We start from the raw sequence: 17,076 nt of genomic DNA, 5'->3' as shown, positions 1-17,076 counted from the left end.
ACCCTCCCCCTACTTTCTCCCTGAACTCACTGATGTATCTGTCTTTAATTCTATTATTACTTCTTAATAAACAGAGACAAGTCACTCAATAATACCCATTTCTTTTAGCACGGGATCATTAATTCCATATTTTCACAAACCCATGGTACCAACTCGTGCCAACAACATAGCAGGGCATAAGGGAGGAACACTAAATCTGCTTTTGCAGAGGATACGGGGACACATTTAAAATTGCCAGTTTCCTATCTCACTTCTAGTTTATGGTGTTGTTCTCCAATTTGTCAATGACAGCACGATAACGGAGCCAACACTTTTCACAAAACACAGAATATGTTGAGGGGAAAGAGCTGCAGCAATAATGTCAATGATTTAATTTTTTACATCAATTCATCTGCCCTCAAGTTTTGTGCTCAGCATCGTCAAAGCCGAATGTACTTCTCTGTTTATAGTAGAAAAATGAAAAAAAAATATCAAATGACCAGTCTAAGATATGTCAAGCTCTGTAATGCTAAACAACCCAACTATTAATGTGTGCTCTCTTGGAAAGCGAATGTAATAATATGGAGCAGCTCCAGAATAGAGAGACTGCCTCCAAGAGCAGGGAGCACAGAGAGAATGCATTAGACTTGCGGTCGACTGATCTTTAGCTCTTGAAAAAATGCCGACATCTCCTCCCTCCTGTCCAAAACTGAGACTGGATCATAGCGCAGGGGGAAAGGTTTAGTGTTCATAATTTGGGGGATTTGAATGAAAAACTTAAATGGGAATGAAACGTGAACAGCTTTTCCCCTGAGCTTGATTATGATGATGTTCCCACATCATCATCTGCAGATTCGGAGAAGGAACTGGAACATTTTGCTGAAGGGGGTGTATTCCATGATTTCATATGCCATGCTAAAGAGCTCCATAATATATACACAGACATGGTCAGAAAACATGGTTACATCTTCAATCATGAGCAACAAACACTGGAAGCTTGAAATTAAGGTGTTGAGTGAAAACGCAATCGTCCACTTTTCCACTATGTCTACATGGCAGGGGAGCTCTGCAGTAGCTGTGGTGTCTGTGGTCTCCCATGATGACCTAGTGGGACGCTGCTGAACTGAAGCAGCGCAGTCAGATCACATCCAATAGGCTTCCTACCAATAGCAGGGGAGAATGCACCAAGCCAAGATGCAACATGTTAACCTCGTACCTTTGTCCAGCAGCGTATGTTGTCATTGGGTTTAAGTTAAAAGACATAGATATCAATATAATAATAAACAATCCTGTAAGTGGACAGTAGCTACCTGACTTCTCTTCATAAACTCCCCAATTCTGATCCAGATTTTTCTGCTTTTATGTGCACGCACACATCAATAAACATTAAACCTCCACTGATTGTGAACTGGGGTTAAATCAAAGCTGAACCACAAAAGAGCAAAACTCGAGACTACAACCAATTTCGGTTGCACTGACATCCAAAAAACATCCAAGTACATAAGCATAACTGATTCACATCACAAGAAAACTCACGAGCAGTTGTCGTTGTGTTGCTCTGCGCTTTCTGGTCGCTAGTGGAGTTGCACAGCTAGCACAGAGGCTCATCTGAACCTCAGTAAAATCAAGGTACAACATGCACTTTAAGGACCCAGAGAGCTAAAGTAACAAATTTTCTTCTTCCAATCCACTAGAGGAGATCATGAATACAATGAGATTCATTTGTTTGATCATTCAGTATGATTATGCATTTTATACATAATATGCTTCCTATATGTTAATTAAACATAACAACAATCTATGGAAACTATAGGAAAATAAAAGAACATTTGAGACCCAAAAGCTTTCTTGTTGCTTGTCTGATGCCTCACTCCACGTGGTGATACTAAAAAAATCTATGTTCAAAAGCATTTACTAACAGAAAAAAATTCTTACCTCTTGTGACAAATGTTACAAATGTTATCAATCACCTCCCAGAATGTTGGAGGTCTTCTGAGTCAAATCAGTGGTTTGATCAGCAAACAATCACTATATGTGAACGCTTCACAGACGTGATTTCTGAGGCTCATGACAATTCCCATTTTTGACTGAATATTATGCATGCAAGATATCTGAAGGGGAGTCAGCAGTAGAGGAACTATGTGTGAGCCACCAAGGGACATGACAGGGAAAAGCCCAGGGCAGTAATACAACAAACAAACATACCACACACATGACAAAGAAATTGCAAAAATGGTGACAATAGCATTGTTGGCTTATATTTTCAAAAATTAAATATCATGACAGACTCATGGGAAAGAAGCTGAGTAAAGAAACTTCCAATTCTCCTCAAAAACCAGGTGAGAAAAAACTGTTTTCATCAGCGGATACTTGTGTCATGGTGCAATGTTAATGACGAGACAGTCTACCAACACAATGGACAATCTGCCGGTACTGCAGAGGGTAGTACTGATACCTCATAGCAGTCCTGGGTCAAACCACTTATTGTCTAATGACATCTATGTTGGATTTTTTGATTTTTCTAAATTGATCTGGGATGTGAGTCTGTATTGTTGTCTCTCTGTGTATAAGCTCTGCTATGGAATGGCGACCTGTCTAAAATGTACTCCACCACTCGACCAGCTGGAATAGCTGACAGTCTCAGTGACCATAAACTGGCTGAAGCTCTTATAGAGAATGGATGGATATAACAAGTTAAAACATGTTCTCCCCTTTTCCACATGTGTGGAGAAAAAGAAACATTCACTTGAATGGGAGAACTAAGCACAGCTATCATTGTCAAAGGGGACAGATCTCTAAGTAGGAATATGTTCAAAAGTGTTCACAAACTACTAAGTGTGGCAGTACAAAAGGAGGGGATGTGGTAAGGCAATAAAAACTGACATTTTGTAATTTACAAGGGTAACGTAATTCCGCAAGTTCAAGATATGGCATATAAGGCGAAACAATCTAAAAAAATATGTCCTCTTTGCCTGGTTTTGTTTTTACTCAACAAAAACCAAAGTCAAAAAATGTCTCTGTGAATCTGCATTGACAATCCTAACTGTAATCAAGTGCTATGCTGCTCTAAAGGAAGACGTCATCATCGGGATACTTTATGGAGAGGGCCACCAAGTCCCATCATTATCAGACAATCATGGCAGGCCCAGCAGTCATCGCTCTCTGACCATAACTGGACACCAACAGTGATGTGCTCAGTGCAGCCTCGTTAAGCGTTTATTTGTACAAATTTACTATGGAAACCAAACAAGTACAGCAAAAGCGAACACGAATATCAGATGATGCCATTAGAGAATGGGATGTAGACATCAACCTACTGACAAAAAGTTTAAGAGACCTCAAAAGGGTTCAATGGCCTCAATCTGACTGAGCTCAAGAAGCAAATGTGACATTTGATGTTGATCCAATACACAATATTAGCCACCAATACACAAACACACAAGATAAGCAACAGTGCTCACAAAGACCAATAAGACTATTATGTACATTAGAATGACAAAATGAAGATTCTCACTCGGCACTTTGCCTAATGCAGACAAATACTAAACAAAAACATTAACCAAATGCAGATGAGATGCACAGATGCTTTCATTGCTAAATATCATTTCTCAATATCTAAGTCCTTCCAGAGAACATAAAAAACAGACCAGAAGGAGGTGAAGAGAGAATGTTATGTGTTGAGGAAAGCAACACGAGCTCTATTACAAAAGAAAACGCCACATTTACAACAAGGAAAAAACAAAATGCTTTTGTAAAGGGAGCTGGAGCTCATTCAGCTACTCCTCAAGAGGAGTGATTGTTAACAGAGCCACTGGATTAAATGCAAAGCCCAACCGCAGCGTAATGGCAACAAAGCATCTTCTAAATGAAAGGAAATATATAAATGTCCCTATAAAGCAAAAAGCAAAGCAGAAGAGATTTGCAGAACGCCAAGCAAGAGCATCGTAAATGTAAATGTTTGCCTCCTTTAGGCCTTTTTCTGCATGTATGCGCACACCCTCTTGAACCAGCCAGCCATGGACACAACCAATTTAGCTCGATTAACAACAGATGTGTCCATCTATTTTGGTTCAACATGAGTTCTCTGCAATAACACCATTAGTTGTCTCCTCATTTGCGATATCATTTTTCAACCATACGTTTTCCCCATTAGGGCTAAAGCGCTTTTCTGTAGCTTTTCCATAACTTTGACATAGACAGCAACAGTCGGCATGCTGTTAACCATCAGGCTCATAGCAGGACCTACACCAACAGAAATCAGAGCATGATGGAAAAATGCACTGTCAACTGAAATGAGGGCAACTTCGATGAGGTGGAATCAGCAGTATGTGAAGCCCTCGTGAGCGCGGTTATACTAGAAAGTCTAAAAGATGTGTGCTGCTGCTTTGAGTTTGAACTGAGTGATGTGTGCAACTTGGGTTTGGCTTGTGATGAGCCGCATTTTATGGAGTTCAGCGGGTCGGGGGCTGGTGCCACATTTTTGATATTCCTCTGGTACAATTTCATAAAACTGAGACAATGAGATGGCTCGAAAAGTGCATTGTATAGTGGCTTCTTTTTCTTTTTCAGTAAGAGAGACACTGGTGTTTTCAGGGCCGGCGTCATTATCATTTCCAAATGACTATTAGCAATGAAAAAAAAAACCTCTTTGCTTTGATGAAAGGTCCACACAATATTTGAGCAATAATCCCTCTTTTGGTAGGCGTTTACAGTGTTCATTTAGAGTTAGAAAAATATATCATCCCATACTGTATTAATCTATTAAAAGGTTTCCTTACAGTGCTGGTTTCTTTTCTAGTACCTCACTGAAGCGGTAAAATGCTCAACCTGAAGACGATAATCATTGTCAGAGAATGTATTTTGAATGTGTATGATCTTCGCTGTGGCCTTCTCTTGCATTAAAATGTGATTTTTTTTTTTTTAAGATATTGTCGATTTCAGGGTGTGATCAAATAGGAAATTAGGCTACTCCGTTGTCCAGTTTTGTCAAATCTCCACAACAACATCCAGCTTTTTCCTGCAGGGTAGAAGGCGTTAAACCTGAATCAAAGCATAACCTCAAAACTGACCTTTAATTAACATAAACCTTAATTCAACCCCACTTTTAAAGGTTTGACAATAAATGAAAAGTGCTCACTAGAGAAGCAAGTAGTGCCAGTATAACATCTCTTCACAACAAACATCCCTACAACTCAACACAACTCAATAGATGTTCTGCAAAATATATCCACATAGAAGCACCCAAATACAGACATAAGAACACACTGTGCCCTTTCCCTATTGTGAAGAAACCCAGACTGACCTACTCGCAGCTCCTGACCGAAGACTGTCCTCTCTCCCAGTGCCGAACAGTTCCAACGTCCATATCGAAACTGGTATTGACACTCATTGATGCCCATTTGGGCGCCTTCGCCCACAACAATGATGGCGTCTGGGCGGCTCTGACAGATGGCCCGCTGGCGAGGTGCCAGCCCCGGAATCTTGTTGCAGATGATGTTGGCACCCAGAGCCACCACCGAGGACAGGGCCCTGCCGAAGCAAGAGAAACACACCATGCGTTCGTACGCACACACCAGCGGACACGTGCACACACAAAACACACACACACACACACAAACAAACTCAGTTAGAAGTTTAACAGGATGGTCGAATTGACTCAGTTATGTGAGATTCTCCAGAACAGGATTCAATTCAGCCAGTGATTGATGCACATTCCATAATGAGGTGAAAGCTGCACGGCATAAAGGTTTTGCTTTTTCATGGATTAGATGGAAATCAAAAGCCCGAAAACTTTAAACATAAAATTTTTTAAAGACAAGGAAACTTTCTAAACGAGCCCAGAGATGCTTATTTGTCTACTGACAACACCATTCCACATTGGTTTGGACAATGGGAGTCTGAGTAATGAGTTTGGATTTTAGTGTTAATTGTTAGGTACCATAGTGCTGTGAACGGTCACCAGGCTCTTATGTAAATACAATGTACACTTGCTCAGCTTCATTTGCTGTAGATGCAGCTTTTACTTTTTAAACATATGTCAAACTAAATATCATATCTCATGATTTAATTCCCAAAGTGCCTCCTATGCACTTCATAAGATGGATATTTCTTTAGCCACATCCCATGATTGGTTTGCATGGAATATATCTTAGGGTTTCAACACTGACCACCTTTATGCATATGGTATTGCTGTATTGCAGAGTACTGAAGATGACGCGCTTCCTTCTCTGTTTTCCCCAGAGTGTCTACAACACATATAATCCCTTGTGGTAATTACATAAAAGCATATGTTTAAGATGGCTTTGCAACTGCCTGAGAAGGCCAAAACAGATTACAACTAAACAAAGCACTGACTCTCTATCCAAGATTCTGTTTATGGCCCTTGAAACCATGTAGATACATACTTTTCAAACATGTCAGGAACAGCGAGCCAGAAACGAACATGGCGGCAACGACCAGCTTTGAAATACGATGTCGACCTCCAAAGGATTAACCACAAACAGGGCAAACTAACACAGGCGAGTTGTGTGTCAGCGAAAAGCAATGGCAAAGTATGGAGGGTGAAATGGAAGAGCTGGTGAGGGAGAGGGACGCTGAGAAAGGGAACAACTTGACAAATATAGTCCTTTGAAAGAAAATTCAAATTCACAGTGCTCTTGGTCGGAGACCCTGACTAAGAACAAATGTGTGTTATCACTACCAGATAACCACACTCCCTTTCCGATGGTTGCTTAAGTTTCCCTACAAACACAAAACATAAATTTCAATTTCAAACACATACGTTCAAATAAGTCTTAACAGCTGTGAGACGAGCCTCTGTTACCAAACTAAGGAGTGCACACATTCTCTTGGTCCTGCAGACATGGGAGCGAACAAAAGCATATAAAAGGGGACTGTCAGTGTTTGTACTGTTGATTTTGCAAACACTGCCCTAAAAAAGACCACAGAAGACAGCGAAGAACACTTTTTTTTTCAATTTACAGCACACATATTAAGATATTTATTTCCAGAGAGGAAGAAAGCCTGAAGCCAGATGATGTTAAGGCAAAGAGGCAAACTGTTTTGGTCTGAAAAAAACGGGCAACATGACCCTAACTGACAACTGAAGGCTGTAATTTCTAGCAGGCAAATCAGCTAAAACTGAAATCTCCTTTCAGGAAACAAGACATTTGTCAGGTGCATTCTGTGTCCACTGTAAACACTCTGCAGCCTGCTGCTGCTTTCAGTCACTCTTTGCTCTCTCTGTTTTTAAAGAGGCTTGAACTCCTCTGACCCTTTGTGACCCTGTGCTGTATATGTGGTTGTTCATGGCAACGATAATATCCAGTTTGCACGAGCCTGAAGGGCAGGCTCATAAAGTCAAGTAATATGTAAGTGGAGTAATTTCACCTCTTGTGAAATGAATATTAAGATTTACTGGAATTGGTTCGTTTCTATGCACTGGAGTCATTTACATCTTGTTTATATGTGTCCCAGCTGAATAGCTAACACAACAGCACACTGATATTTTCAAGACTGACAATGAGAGTTTTTAAAAACTTCCCGTCTTGGCTGTTCCTCATTTACTTCACCTGATAATTCACAGAACCAGAGTCTGCTACAGGCAACCAAAACCATCAAACACCAAACAGAGAATTCCAGAGTTAAGCTTTTAAATCCCTGCATCATCAAAGTGCACAAATGCAATTCTGTTTGCTTAGCGTATGCTCTGTGTGTATGCCAGCAGCTTGGGGACAGCTCGCACAGATCTCCCATCAGATAGATGGTCAACACAGACGAGTGTCCCAAACTTCCATCTGTTTAGTTCCCGAGCAGAAGTTAATAAATGTTACGCTTACACGAAGCATCGTGATTTTCCATTCCCTGTATGCAAATACATCAAGAAACAGAAAATATGCACTGTGCAACTGATTACTGATTTTTATTTTTTTTAAATTTTATCGCAAAGCAAAATTTGAGGCCATGTAAAAATTATTGCACAGTCAATATCGAAACAATTGTGAGTAAACCTTAAAAAAGATTTAGAAGCCCGATAGGTGTCCCTGTCAGTACACAGAGACAGGTTTCATCACAGTGCAGAGTGGACCAAAGGGAAGCCACCTCATAGCGTACAGTGTGCTTACAGCCATCTGATACAGGGCATGGAACAAATGGAATCTGACAGACACATCAAGCTCCAAGGCATGCATCTTCTACTGGGGAGTGAACAAACCAAAGTGCCTGAGACACACCTTAACTAAGTGAATAAATACTCTTCTAAGAGCAGAGGGTTGTATAAGTGCTAAATGTGATTTTTCTCTTTTGCTGCTCATTTGTAAATCAGATGAGCAGCAGCATTCCAAACCAAACAGGTGTATACATGTGTTTTTCAATTATATATGAACTCACACACTGAAAAGACAACTATAATGTAAACATACACTGAATATGCTATACTTCCACTGGAGCAAAAAAGTGCCATATTCCTTCATACCTGAGCATGAGGCAGACTGCTCAACAAGCCAAACACATAAGATTTTGACATTTTGATGAGAGGGCATTGTTTTCACATCAATCTGCCTTTTTAATAGCCTCCTCAGTATGTCCTGTTCGTATGGTCACTGCTCAACAGAAAACATACTAAAATCATCAAAACAATCAACGTTATGTAGCTTCGATGTGCAAGCCTTCAACATAGTGTAACCCACTTTCAGCTGAAAACCAAAAACCACATCTATTTCAGCTTCAGGTTTGGGGTCTCCGGGCAGCAAGGACAGAAAAAGGAGGAAGCATGGGTGAGTAATTATTTTGGAAACTTTAAGATCGCTAGTGCTCTCCTGCAAGTGACTTATAGAATAATTTAAAGCCGCAGCGCATTGGACTGTCATTCACATGCACGTTGCAGGACGGTATCATAACATGTGGGTTCAAACTATCATCTAACACCGATAGACGAAGAATTTACAAGAGTACGACGATAATCCTCCACGCGCTCTGACAGTGCAGCGCTGCTCGCAAGCGTAAATCAGCACATATTGTATTAAATCTTCCTTACAGGAGGAAAAAAAAAGGGGGGGGGGGGGCAGAATCTCCGCATCCGATTGTCTTGAACATCTCTGCCACTCTGTGGCCAAAGTGAATCCATGTACCAGTTACCACAAAACATTATTTTTTCTTGATCTTGCAAAACGTTTGCAAGAGCCACAGCTAATTAGGTACCCTCGTAAGACACTCTCATCCGCGTAGAGACCACGCATTAAAGCGCGGAGCCTTTCTAACTAATTAGTACCACTCTACCACGTGGATCAATTTCCTGGCGATGTTCTCTTTTATTAGTACTCTCTACTTATTAACGTTTAAATAACATCTAAAAAATCTGTGACAAATAAGAAAGAGTTCAATTCCATTTTCCACCTTTGTTCCACTTTGGTTACGTCTGATCCCTGTGCTGTTGCAGTCTGGTGACATAATAAACAGCTTACACCGAATCTCCAATCTCTGGGTGTGTAGGGCTACAAAGGACATCTTGACTGGATGAATGATCAGTACTGATAGAATATAGCCTGTTTTCCGGCAAAAGAGTTCCACCGGAGTAAAACTAAAACCCGTGCGTCTTTCTGTGGCGGAGGGCGACCGAGCGCACGCTCTAGAGTTAATTAAGGAGCCGTTAATTGGCTCAAACTTACAGGTAGCTGCCGCTCGTCAGGATCAGGAAGATCTGCGGGTAGTAGACTGACAGCAGTACACTGCGCGACGAGAGGATGATCATGATGACATTGAGCGAATGGCCACGCTCGGACTGAGTGTGAGGACTCGGACAGGATGAGAGAGGAGGGTTAAAAAAAAAAAAAAAACTTCCTTAATTCCCGGCTTTACGTTCCTTTCGCACCAGATTAAAAAAAAAGGGACTTGCTGCGCGTTTCCTTGTCTCTCGCGCGGTGGGTCTACGCAGCTCCGAGCTCCCAGGGCCGAGTGTGCGCTGAGATTGGCTCTGTCATCTCTCAGCAGCGGAGGCTGTTACACAGTACTGTGGGTTTGCGAGCCTGAAGGATGATGGTTTTAGGGATTCTGCATGGCAGAAAAGTGCCTCTCTCCACTCTCATGAGAGTCGTGCCTGCCATTGGGCAGAGAGAGACACTGCTATCCGCCCACTTTGCCACAGCGGGACAATAGGGTGACACTGATCCGATCCCCCCTTGGACTCGCAGGAGGTTTCATTCATCATCACCCCCCGTACCCCTCCGCCACAATCACCACCACCCCAACCCGCCATCCAGCCAAAAATAAACAACGCTGGCTGCCTGTGAGCTTTGCACCATCATCACAGCTCCATTCTTTGGCAGGATGTGTAATTCTGAATCAACAAGTTGGTGCAATCATATAACACCATCTTTAGAACCTGACATCTCTGTTTTTTTTAAGATGAATATCCCAAGTGAGAGTGAGCACAAAGGAACGTATTTAATCTTCTATGACACCCCTATTAATGGTAACAATGCGGTGTCCTCTGCTAATACGTATTAATATTTCTTTAGGAACGTGAAGCATGGTTGTAGTACTTGAACATGAGCTTCGGTGACTTTATAATTTCCTGTGGTGAGACTATAATATTCCTATAGGCGTCTGTCGTACTCCTGCTCTGTCTGTCCGCTGCGCTCCGTTGCATTTGGATGGATGTCGTCTCATAACATTCAAACATTCATTTCGAGACCTTTCTGTAAAATTAAATAAATATTTCCTCACATTTAATAGCTGATTTAAAAGAGAGAGAGGGAGAAAAAAAACAGCCGAATGTAGAAAATAGCACCATTGTTGCCCGAGATTGGATCTGAGCAGAGAAATAAAATACTGTAGATTTTTGTCGCGGAGCTGAGTGAGTGCAGGGCTGTTTTTTTTTTTTTTTTTTTTTTTTTTTTTTTTTTTTTTTTTATCGCCTCAGCATCGTGACTCTCACTCAACACCTGCAGGCTCCAGCTATTGTTAGTGAAGAGGGTACCATGAAAGATTTAGCCCGAGTGAAAGGATGGAAGGAATGAACCAACTGCTCAGGATTAGTAAACACGGAGGTGGGTGACTTTTACCGCATAATGGAGCCGCTGTCATGTGATATGAGCGTATGTGGAACTTGGAGGAGACAGTCCAAGCTTCTTGAGGTTCTCATAGGGAGGGCTGACACTTGTTTGATTCATTGCGGCTGCAAGACTCTCGGGTTATACCAGGAAACCGGAGCAACCGCTTTAAAGATAGCAGTCTATTTCATTGCTGAAAATTTGCCTGATGGCAGCTTTTATTTCACTTTATAGTCAAATTATTTCACGCGTAATTGGTTACAACTTATTCAGAAAGTATTAAAAAAAAAACACATACCTATTGATGAATAATATAGGAACGGAACGGCTCAAATAACTTATATTGATTTGGTGGGGTTACCCTCCAACTGCATCATCATTTTTCCAGGGTGACACTGTTACCATACTTACCACTGTAACAAGGCCCAGGGATTAATTCAAGTTCAAGTATAAAGTTACGTGTAGTGATGTAAGTTTCAGATGGGGTATCAACCAAAATTGCAACCACAAAATGGTCAGAAAGACACGTTTCTTTTCTGTGTGCCTGTCTAGAGGTCCCAATATGACTGTGCTGCAAGAAGAGAGGGAAGGGTGAGACGTCCCTCCGTGTTTATGCATTAAGGTGAGCGATTGCAAAACAGGTAAAAAACTCCGTCTGGGCGATGGAATGTGGAAATACAACTCAGTCTACCGCTATTAATGAAGGTATGCAGAGGGGTGAGCTGAATATGGAGCAGAGATCGTGGCTCAAATGATCCCGTGCGGCAAAAGAGGAGCGAATCAAACAACCCTCGGACAGCGAATATGAATCGATCACATCGTGTTTGTGTGAGACACAGATCTGTAACTTTTACGCACAACGCGTTGCCCAGAATAACGTAACCCGCTTTTTTTTCCTCCTGTGAAATACACCTGATGGTACTGATATTTAACGTATCTTTTTAAGCCTGAGGTCAGAGATCAGAAAAGCCTTCCACCGTGTCTGTGTTTGCACGCAACTGTTGCAGTGAGTCTGATATTCAGGTTTGCAACACGTGTGGAAAACAGCATGTGACGAGGAAAACAAAACTCACCCAAGTCTGAGATATATGATGCCAAAACACAGGAACACGTAGAGACTCCGCTTTCGGAGGGGTCTGTGCATGATCGTTACCACTTTGTCCGGAGGCCATGCACTGTTAAACAAAGTGGCCGCGCTTTCCTTTTCACATTGGCAGGTTTTCTTAACCCCCCCAGATGCAGGTATACCGTCTGTTTTCGGCAACGTCAGGCTGAAGCTCCTTGGGAATCTTCGACCGCGTGAAATCCATGGTTCAGTACAGGTGAGATGCTGAACTCAGAAGCGGCTAAGGAGTCCAAAATGAAACTTGAGAGAGGGTAGGACTTGAAAGGTGAATGAGTTCTTGGAGGAAGTGCCTCCTATTCGTCCTTACTTTGACGGTAGAATCTAATTAGCGATTCCCTTTTGCTGCACCTTGAAAAACTAGCAGCACACAGCCATGCGCAATCTGTGGATCTGTCTTGTTGAAAACTTCTGTGCTTGTCGCTCTGTCTGTTTTGTGTAGGCATCTCAGGCCCGGAGCTTGTTACTAACTTGCAACAGCCAGGTAGTCTAATACAGGTAACAAAAGCGGTGTGCGCCTCCTCCTCCGCTGTGAATGGGACGGGCTTCCAGGCTGAGCTCAACACGTGTAGTTGTTGTACGGAAAACTAAAAAGAATCAAATGAAATGGCCTTTTATAGACCTTGTAGCATCAGTCTGGGCGCTTGCTCCGCTGGGCATGCCCCCACCAGTGTGGGCTCCCCGGATGGGCCACACCACAAACCCCGTAAAAATCAAATGGCTTTCCAGCTGTTAGAATCAGAAAAAAACACCACTGCATGACTAATGATGAGCCATAATCATGAACTGGCTTTCTGATTAATATGTGTCATTGAGGTTCTGTCAGTCACTTTGATTAGTAGTACAACGGTTGAGCAAAACAACATAAATAAAACAACATTTCTTGGGCTTGAGTCAATGTGATGTAAATTTTGTACAGATGTTTTAATATGGAGTCGTCTCCTTTGGGAGCAATTGTGTGACTAAGAAGACTCCCTCTGGTGGCTACAAGATGTTTCTGAGTTTGTCTCGTTGAACATGCAGAGATGAGCCTCTACAGTTGGACATGACTCCAGCACAACAGTCGTTTCTAGATCATGAATGGAATACAGAAATGCACTCTGTGCAGCTGTTTGATGTTTTTATATAACTGCAGGAAATAAGTATATCGAGACAGTACTGTGCAAAAGTCTTGAGAAAAGATTTACGTTTTCAGATATTTTGCCTCCAAGTTGCCATACTCTTTACATTAGCAAGTCATTCTATGTGCACCAAACTTAAGGGATGAACCAGTGTTGTGTCTGCACATAACAGAAAACTTAGCAAAGAACCTATTTTAAGTTGCATCTTTAGGCACATTGTTATTGGCAGCCTGTCGCAAATTCACATAGTTTGTTCCCATTTCTTCAGTTGCTCCAACAAGGTGATTTACAGAGAACAATTTTTCTTAAAAGAAAGATATCCACAGTAGCTCTGAAACAAAGCTCTGACGTAGGACCTGAAAGATGCATCTGGACTTTCAGTTGATCCATCTACTAATTACTGAAGCTGTATCAGAAATGGTCTCTGTGGAAGGGTGGCTGTCAAGAAGCCATTCATAAGGAAGGGAAACTGGGAGAAAAAAGCAGAGCTATGCCACATAGCACAAGAGCTGAACTGTAAATCTGTGGCAACAGGTCTTTTGGAGTGATGAATCTTACCCATAGTCTGGACCTCAATATTATTGAAGCAGTGGGGGATCATCTTGACGGAGAACAGTAGAAAAGTCAGCCAACATCCAAAGAAGAGCTTTGGGGTGTCCTGCAAGAAGCCTGGAGAACTATTCCTGAAGACTTCTTAAAGCAATTACAAGAAAGCTCGTCTAAAAGGGTTTCAGGCTGTGTTGATGAATAAGGTGGTTATACCAAATATTGACTTTCAAGCTTACTTAGTACTTAGCAGTGCTTATTTTCCGTGTTCCTGGAAATATATTTTAAAAAAGGGATGGCTCAAGACTTTTGCCCAGTACTCTTTTTTTCTATCTGACCACAGTAAAACTGGTCAATTCTTTATGGTATGATTTTCTTGTGTTTTTTTTTTTCTCCAACACAATTTTCACCAGTAGCAGACAGTGACCGTAAATGATATTCATCGATGGTTTTCCTTTGATTATCAACTTCATCAAGCATGTAGATATGAGGAGGAAAAAGCTTATTTCCCCTTCAATCTGTTTTAACTATGTGGGACTTGAAGTAGATTAGTGAGATAAATCTCACCAAAAGTGTTTGATGTGTTCATTTAGTGTTGTAACGATCTATCAGCCTGTTACTGTATGAGGAATGTAATAAGAGGGATTTTTTTTTTTGACCAGGTCCTTCTTTTAGTCAACAGAACTTTTGTGTTTTGTTCTACAGCAAACATCTTACCAGCTTTCTCATCTCTTTTAATTTAGGGTTTTTGGTAGTGCCTCTTGAAAGGACGCACAAAGCATCATTTCAGCATATTTCCAAGAAACAACATGAAAAACAGCTAACTTGTTGTAATAATGATGGCATAAACTAAAATTACAGACATGAGCTATCTGAACGCGGAGACTGCTGGGCTGTTGTTCACCACGAGAAACAGACAAAACCGCAGAGACCTTTGTTTCAAGACATCCCTACTTTGTGGTTTCAAGGCCTTTTCCTTCAAAACATGCCCATCAAAATTCCAGATGGATTTTAGAAATAATGAAAGTCAACATGCAGGCCCACGGTGACATAAAAAAGACATGTATTTGATGTCTACCCTGTAAAAGATGGACTTGTTTGTCCTCAAATGTACATAACTCACAGGCCTGGGTGGGGATGGTCCTGTTTAGTTTAATTAAAATGTTCAAAGGCCCAACTCTTCTTTTATGGAAGCAGGATCAAGACCGGGGACAGTGTGCGTCAGCGTTATTTGTCACCCGTCATTGTCATTGCAGACGTGTCACGCGCATCGACACTCGCTCGTCTGCGAACACACATTATCCGTCTCTCAGTGTCCACACATACAGCGGGCAGACCCACACATCAAACCATAGACACGAGCACTGCAGGCACACACAGACTCTCTCACACACTGTAGCACTTGGGTGGTATGTGGAGGATCTTGTGACACACTGTTTATTTAACTTCAAAAAGCTGAGGCAGGGATGAGAGCATTTGGGTCGGCGAGGACATCAGTCTGAGTAAGTCATACGCCACATCACTGCGCACGCTTTATGCTGCATTACAGGCTATTGTGTGTGAAATATTTCCACTTGCAGTCTCCTGGAAGGCAATAACCGTTGTAGTTGCTCTGTATTGAACTATTTTGTCTGCTCTATTACTGTAATAAATGTCAGATTGCACCATTGTGTATCTGCTCCTTTTCAACTGCATGCACTCAGCGCAAACTGCAGAGAGGGAAATGTTTGGAAGAAGAAGCAAAGAAGGCACACATATATTGGCAAGCATAGGATGATATGTCGCACTGTCTTTTTGAATATTATTAAGTACTCTTGACCGACAACTAAATAAGAAAACCCACCGGTTGCCCATGTGTTTGCATGGGAGCTGGTTCAGCTGGAAACAGTGAGAGGGCTGAAATGTGGAGTGAGCCAAACCACCGAGTGGCGTCTGGGGCTGGGTCCACCACATCTACACTGGGCCCCAGGCAAGAGGGGGAAAATGGCTATACTGCTCTCGCAAAGTCCCCCTTTCCATCTCCATCAGACATCTCGCTCCAGCTCTCTCTGCTCCTCTTGATTTTTAACACTTCCCACAATCATCCAAGCTTTAGACTTTTCTTGTAGACATGATGCAGCACAAGCCTGCAACCCAAATGGGAAGAATTCGTAGGCGTATGCTGAGAGAAAGTGGCCTTTCGAGAACCTGCAGGTCAGATGTCTCCTTGTGCATCTAACTGTGAGGTCAAAGGTTAAACCAACCCCACCGGTCCTCCCATCATTACCAATGGGTTTGACCTTTTCATCTCTCCTGTTGAGCCACAGCTGTGGTGCAGAAACACAATGTGGTCCTCACTACACTCACTGCTATGTCAGATTCTTATCGTCGCTGACTTTTCTGCATAATATGTGTGTGTGTGTGTGTGTGTGTGTGTGTGTGTGTGTGTGTGTGATCTGCTAGGCTGGGTCTGCATGTAGCCCATCTTCCGTCTTAGCAGCTGAAATGCTTCACCGTGTCCTCTTGATGGAAAGCAAGTTTTCGGAGGGTTGGTCTCTCTCAGAAATGTCGAGTACCATTTGCAGGGCTTGTATAAATCCTGAAATGAAGCGGTGTTTTCTTTTTCTAATATTAAAGCCTTCAAGTAATAATTTGCAGTATCGCTGTTTTAAATGCAGGTCTATTCTTAGCAAAGCGGCTTGCTAAACTGTCATTGGTGTTTTCCTGAGCAATTCAGAGCCCCAAGTCAGCACAGGGAGGCAGGAGCAGTTTACCTAACTATGACAGTCTCGGACTCCATTCCATAGCTGTAGCCTCTATTCAAGAGAACACTCACCACCAGCAGCATCTGCAGGCACAAGACAACATAACTGATGGTTTGTTTTTCTGACTTTATCTTGTCTGCACAAATTCTTCTGATTTAAAGGGTTTGTAAATAAGAAGAAAGCACAATAAAGTACAACCAGAAAAATGTGTCTGTCTTCTCGGTTTCAGTCCATCCATTTTCCAGAATCGTAATTTTTGTCATTGTTCGCTTTGTTTTGTTTCTTATTTGATCTCTTTGACTTTTCTTCTCATGCGAGAAACAATGGACTGACAAAGCAGCTTGTTCACTGGTTTAGAGGAATTTTAAATTTATGTTTCATTCAGGGATCCCAAAATTATGAATGCCTTGAATAAAACACTTATGGACACACACGATGCAAATTCTCCGAATTCGTCGAAGAACCACATGTTGCATTAATGCTCCCACTTCATTCTGCAAGAGGACTGGATCCGC

The 17,076-nt window shown here is 41.9% G+C and overlaps 1 protein-coding gene across 2 annotated transcripts in view; it reads right to left on the bottom strand.

Annotated features, from left to right (window-relative positions):
* Positions 1–12,644, bottom strand: part of wnt7bb (wingless-type MMTV integration site family, member 7Bb) — a 32,841-nt gene extending 20,197 nt beyond the window's left edge. The window contains exons 1-2 of one of the 2 annotated variants that reach the window (XM_075470317.1): positions 12,101–12,644; positions 5,282–5,508 (exon numbers count right to left, since the gene is read on the bottom strand). In XM_075470317.1, coding sequence (XP_075326432.1) covers positions 5,282–5,508; positions 12,101–12,171 — 298 coding nt within the window. In that variant the 5' untranslated portion in view covers positions 12,172–12,644. Of the gene's footprint in view, positions 1–5,281; positions 5,509–9,644; positions 10,073–12,100 lie in introns of those variants that run through there. The other variant, XM_075470316.1, reaches the window with a different exon arrangement.
* Positions 12,645–17,076: the final 4,432 nt, after the last annotated feature.

Source organism: Odontesthes bonariensis, chromosome 7 (assembly GCF_027942865.1).
Source record: "Odontesthes bonariensis isolate fOdoBon6 chromosome 7, fOdoBon6.hap1, whole genome shotgun sequence".
In the NCBI taxonomy this organism is placed as follows: Eukaryota; Metazoa; Chordata; class Actinopteri; order Atheriniformes; family Atherinopsidae; genus Odontesthes; species Odontesthes bonariensis.
This window is presented reverse-complemented; position numbering and strand designations above follow the sequence as displayed.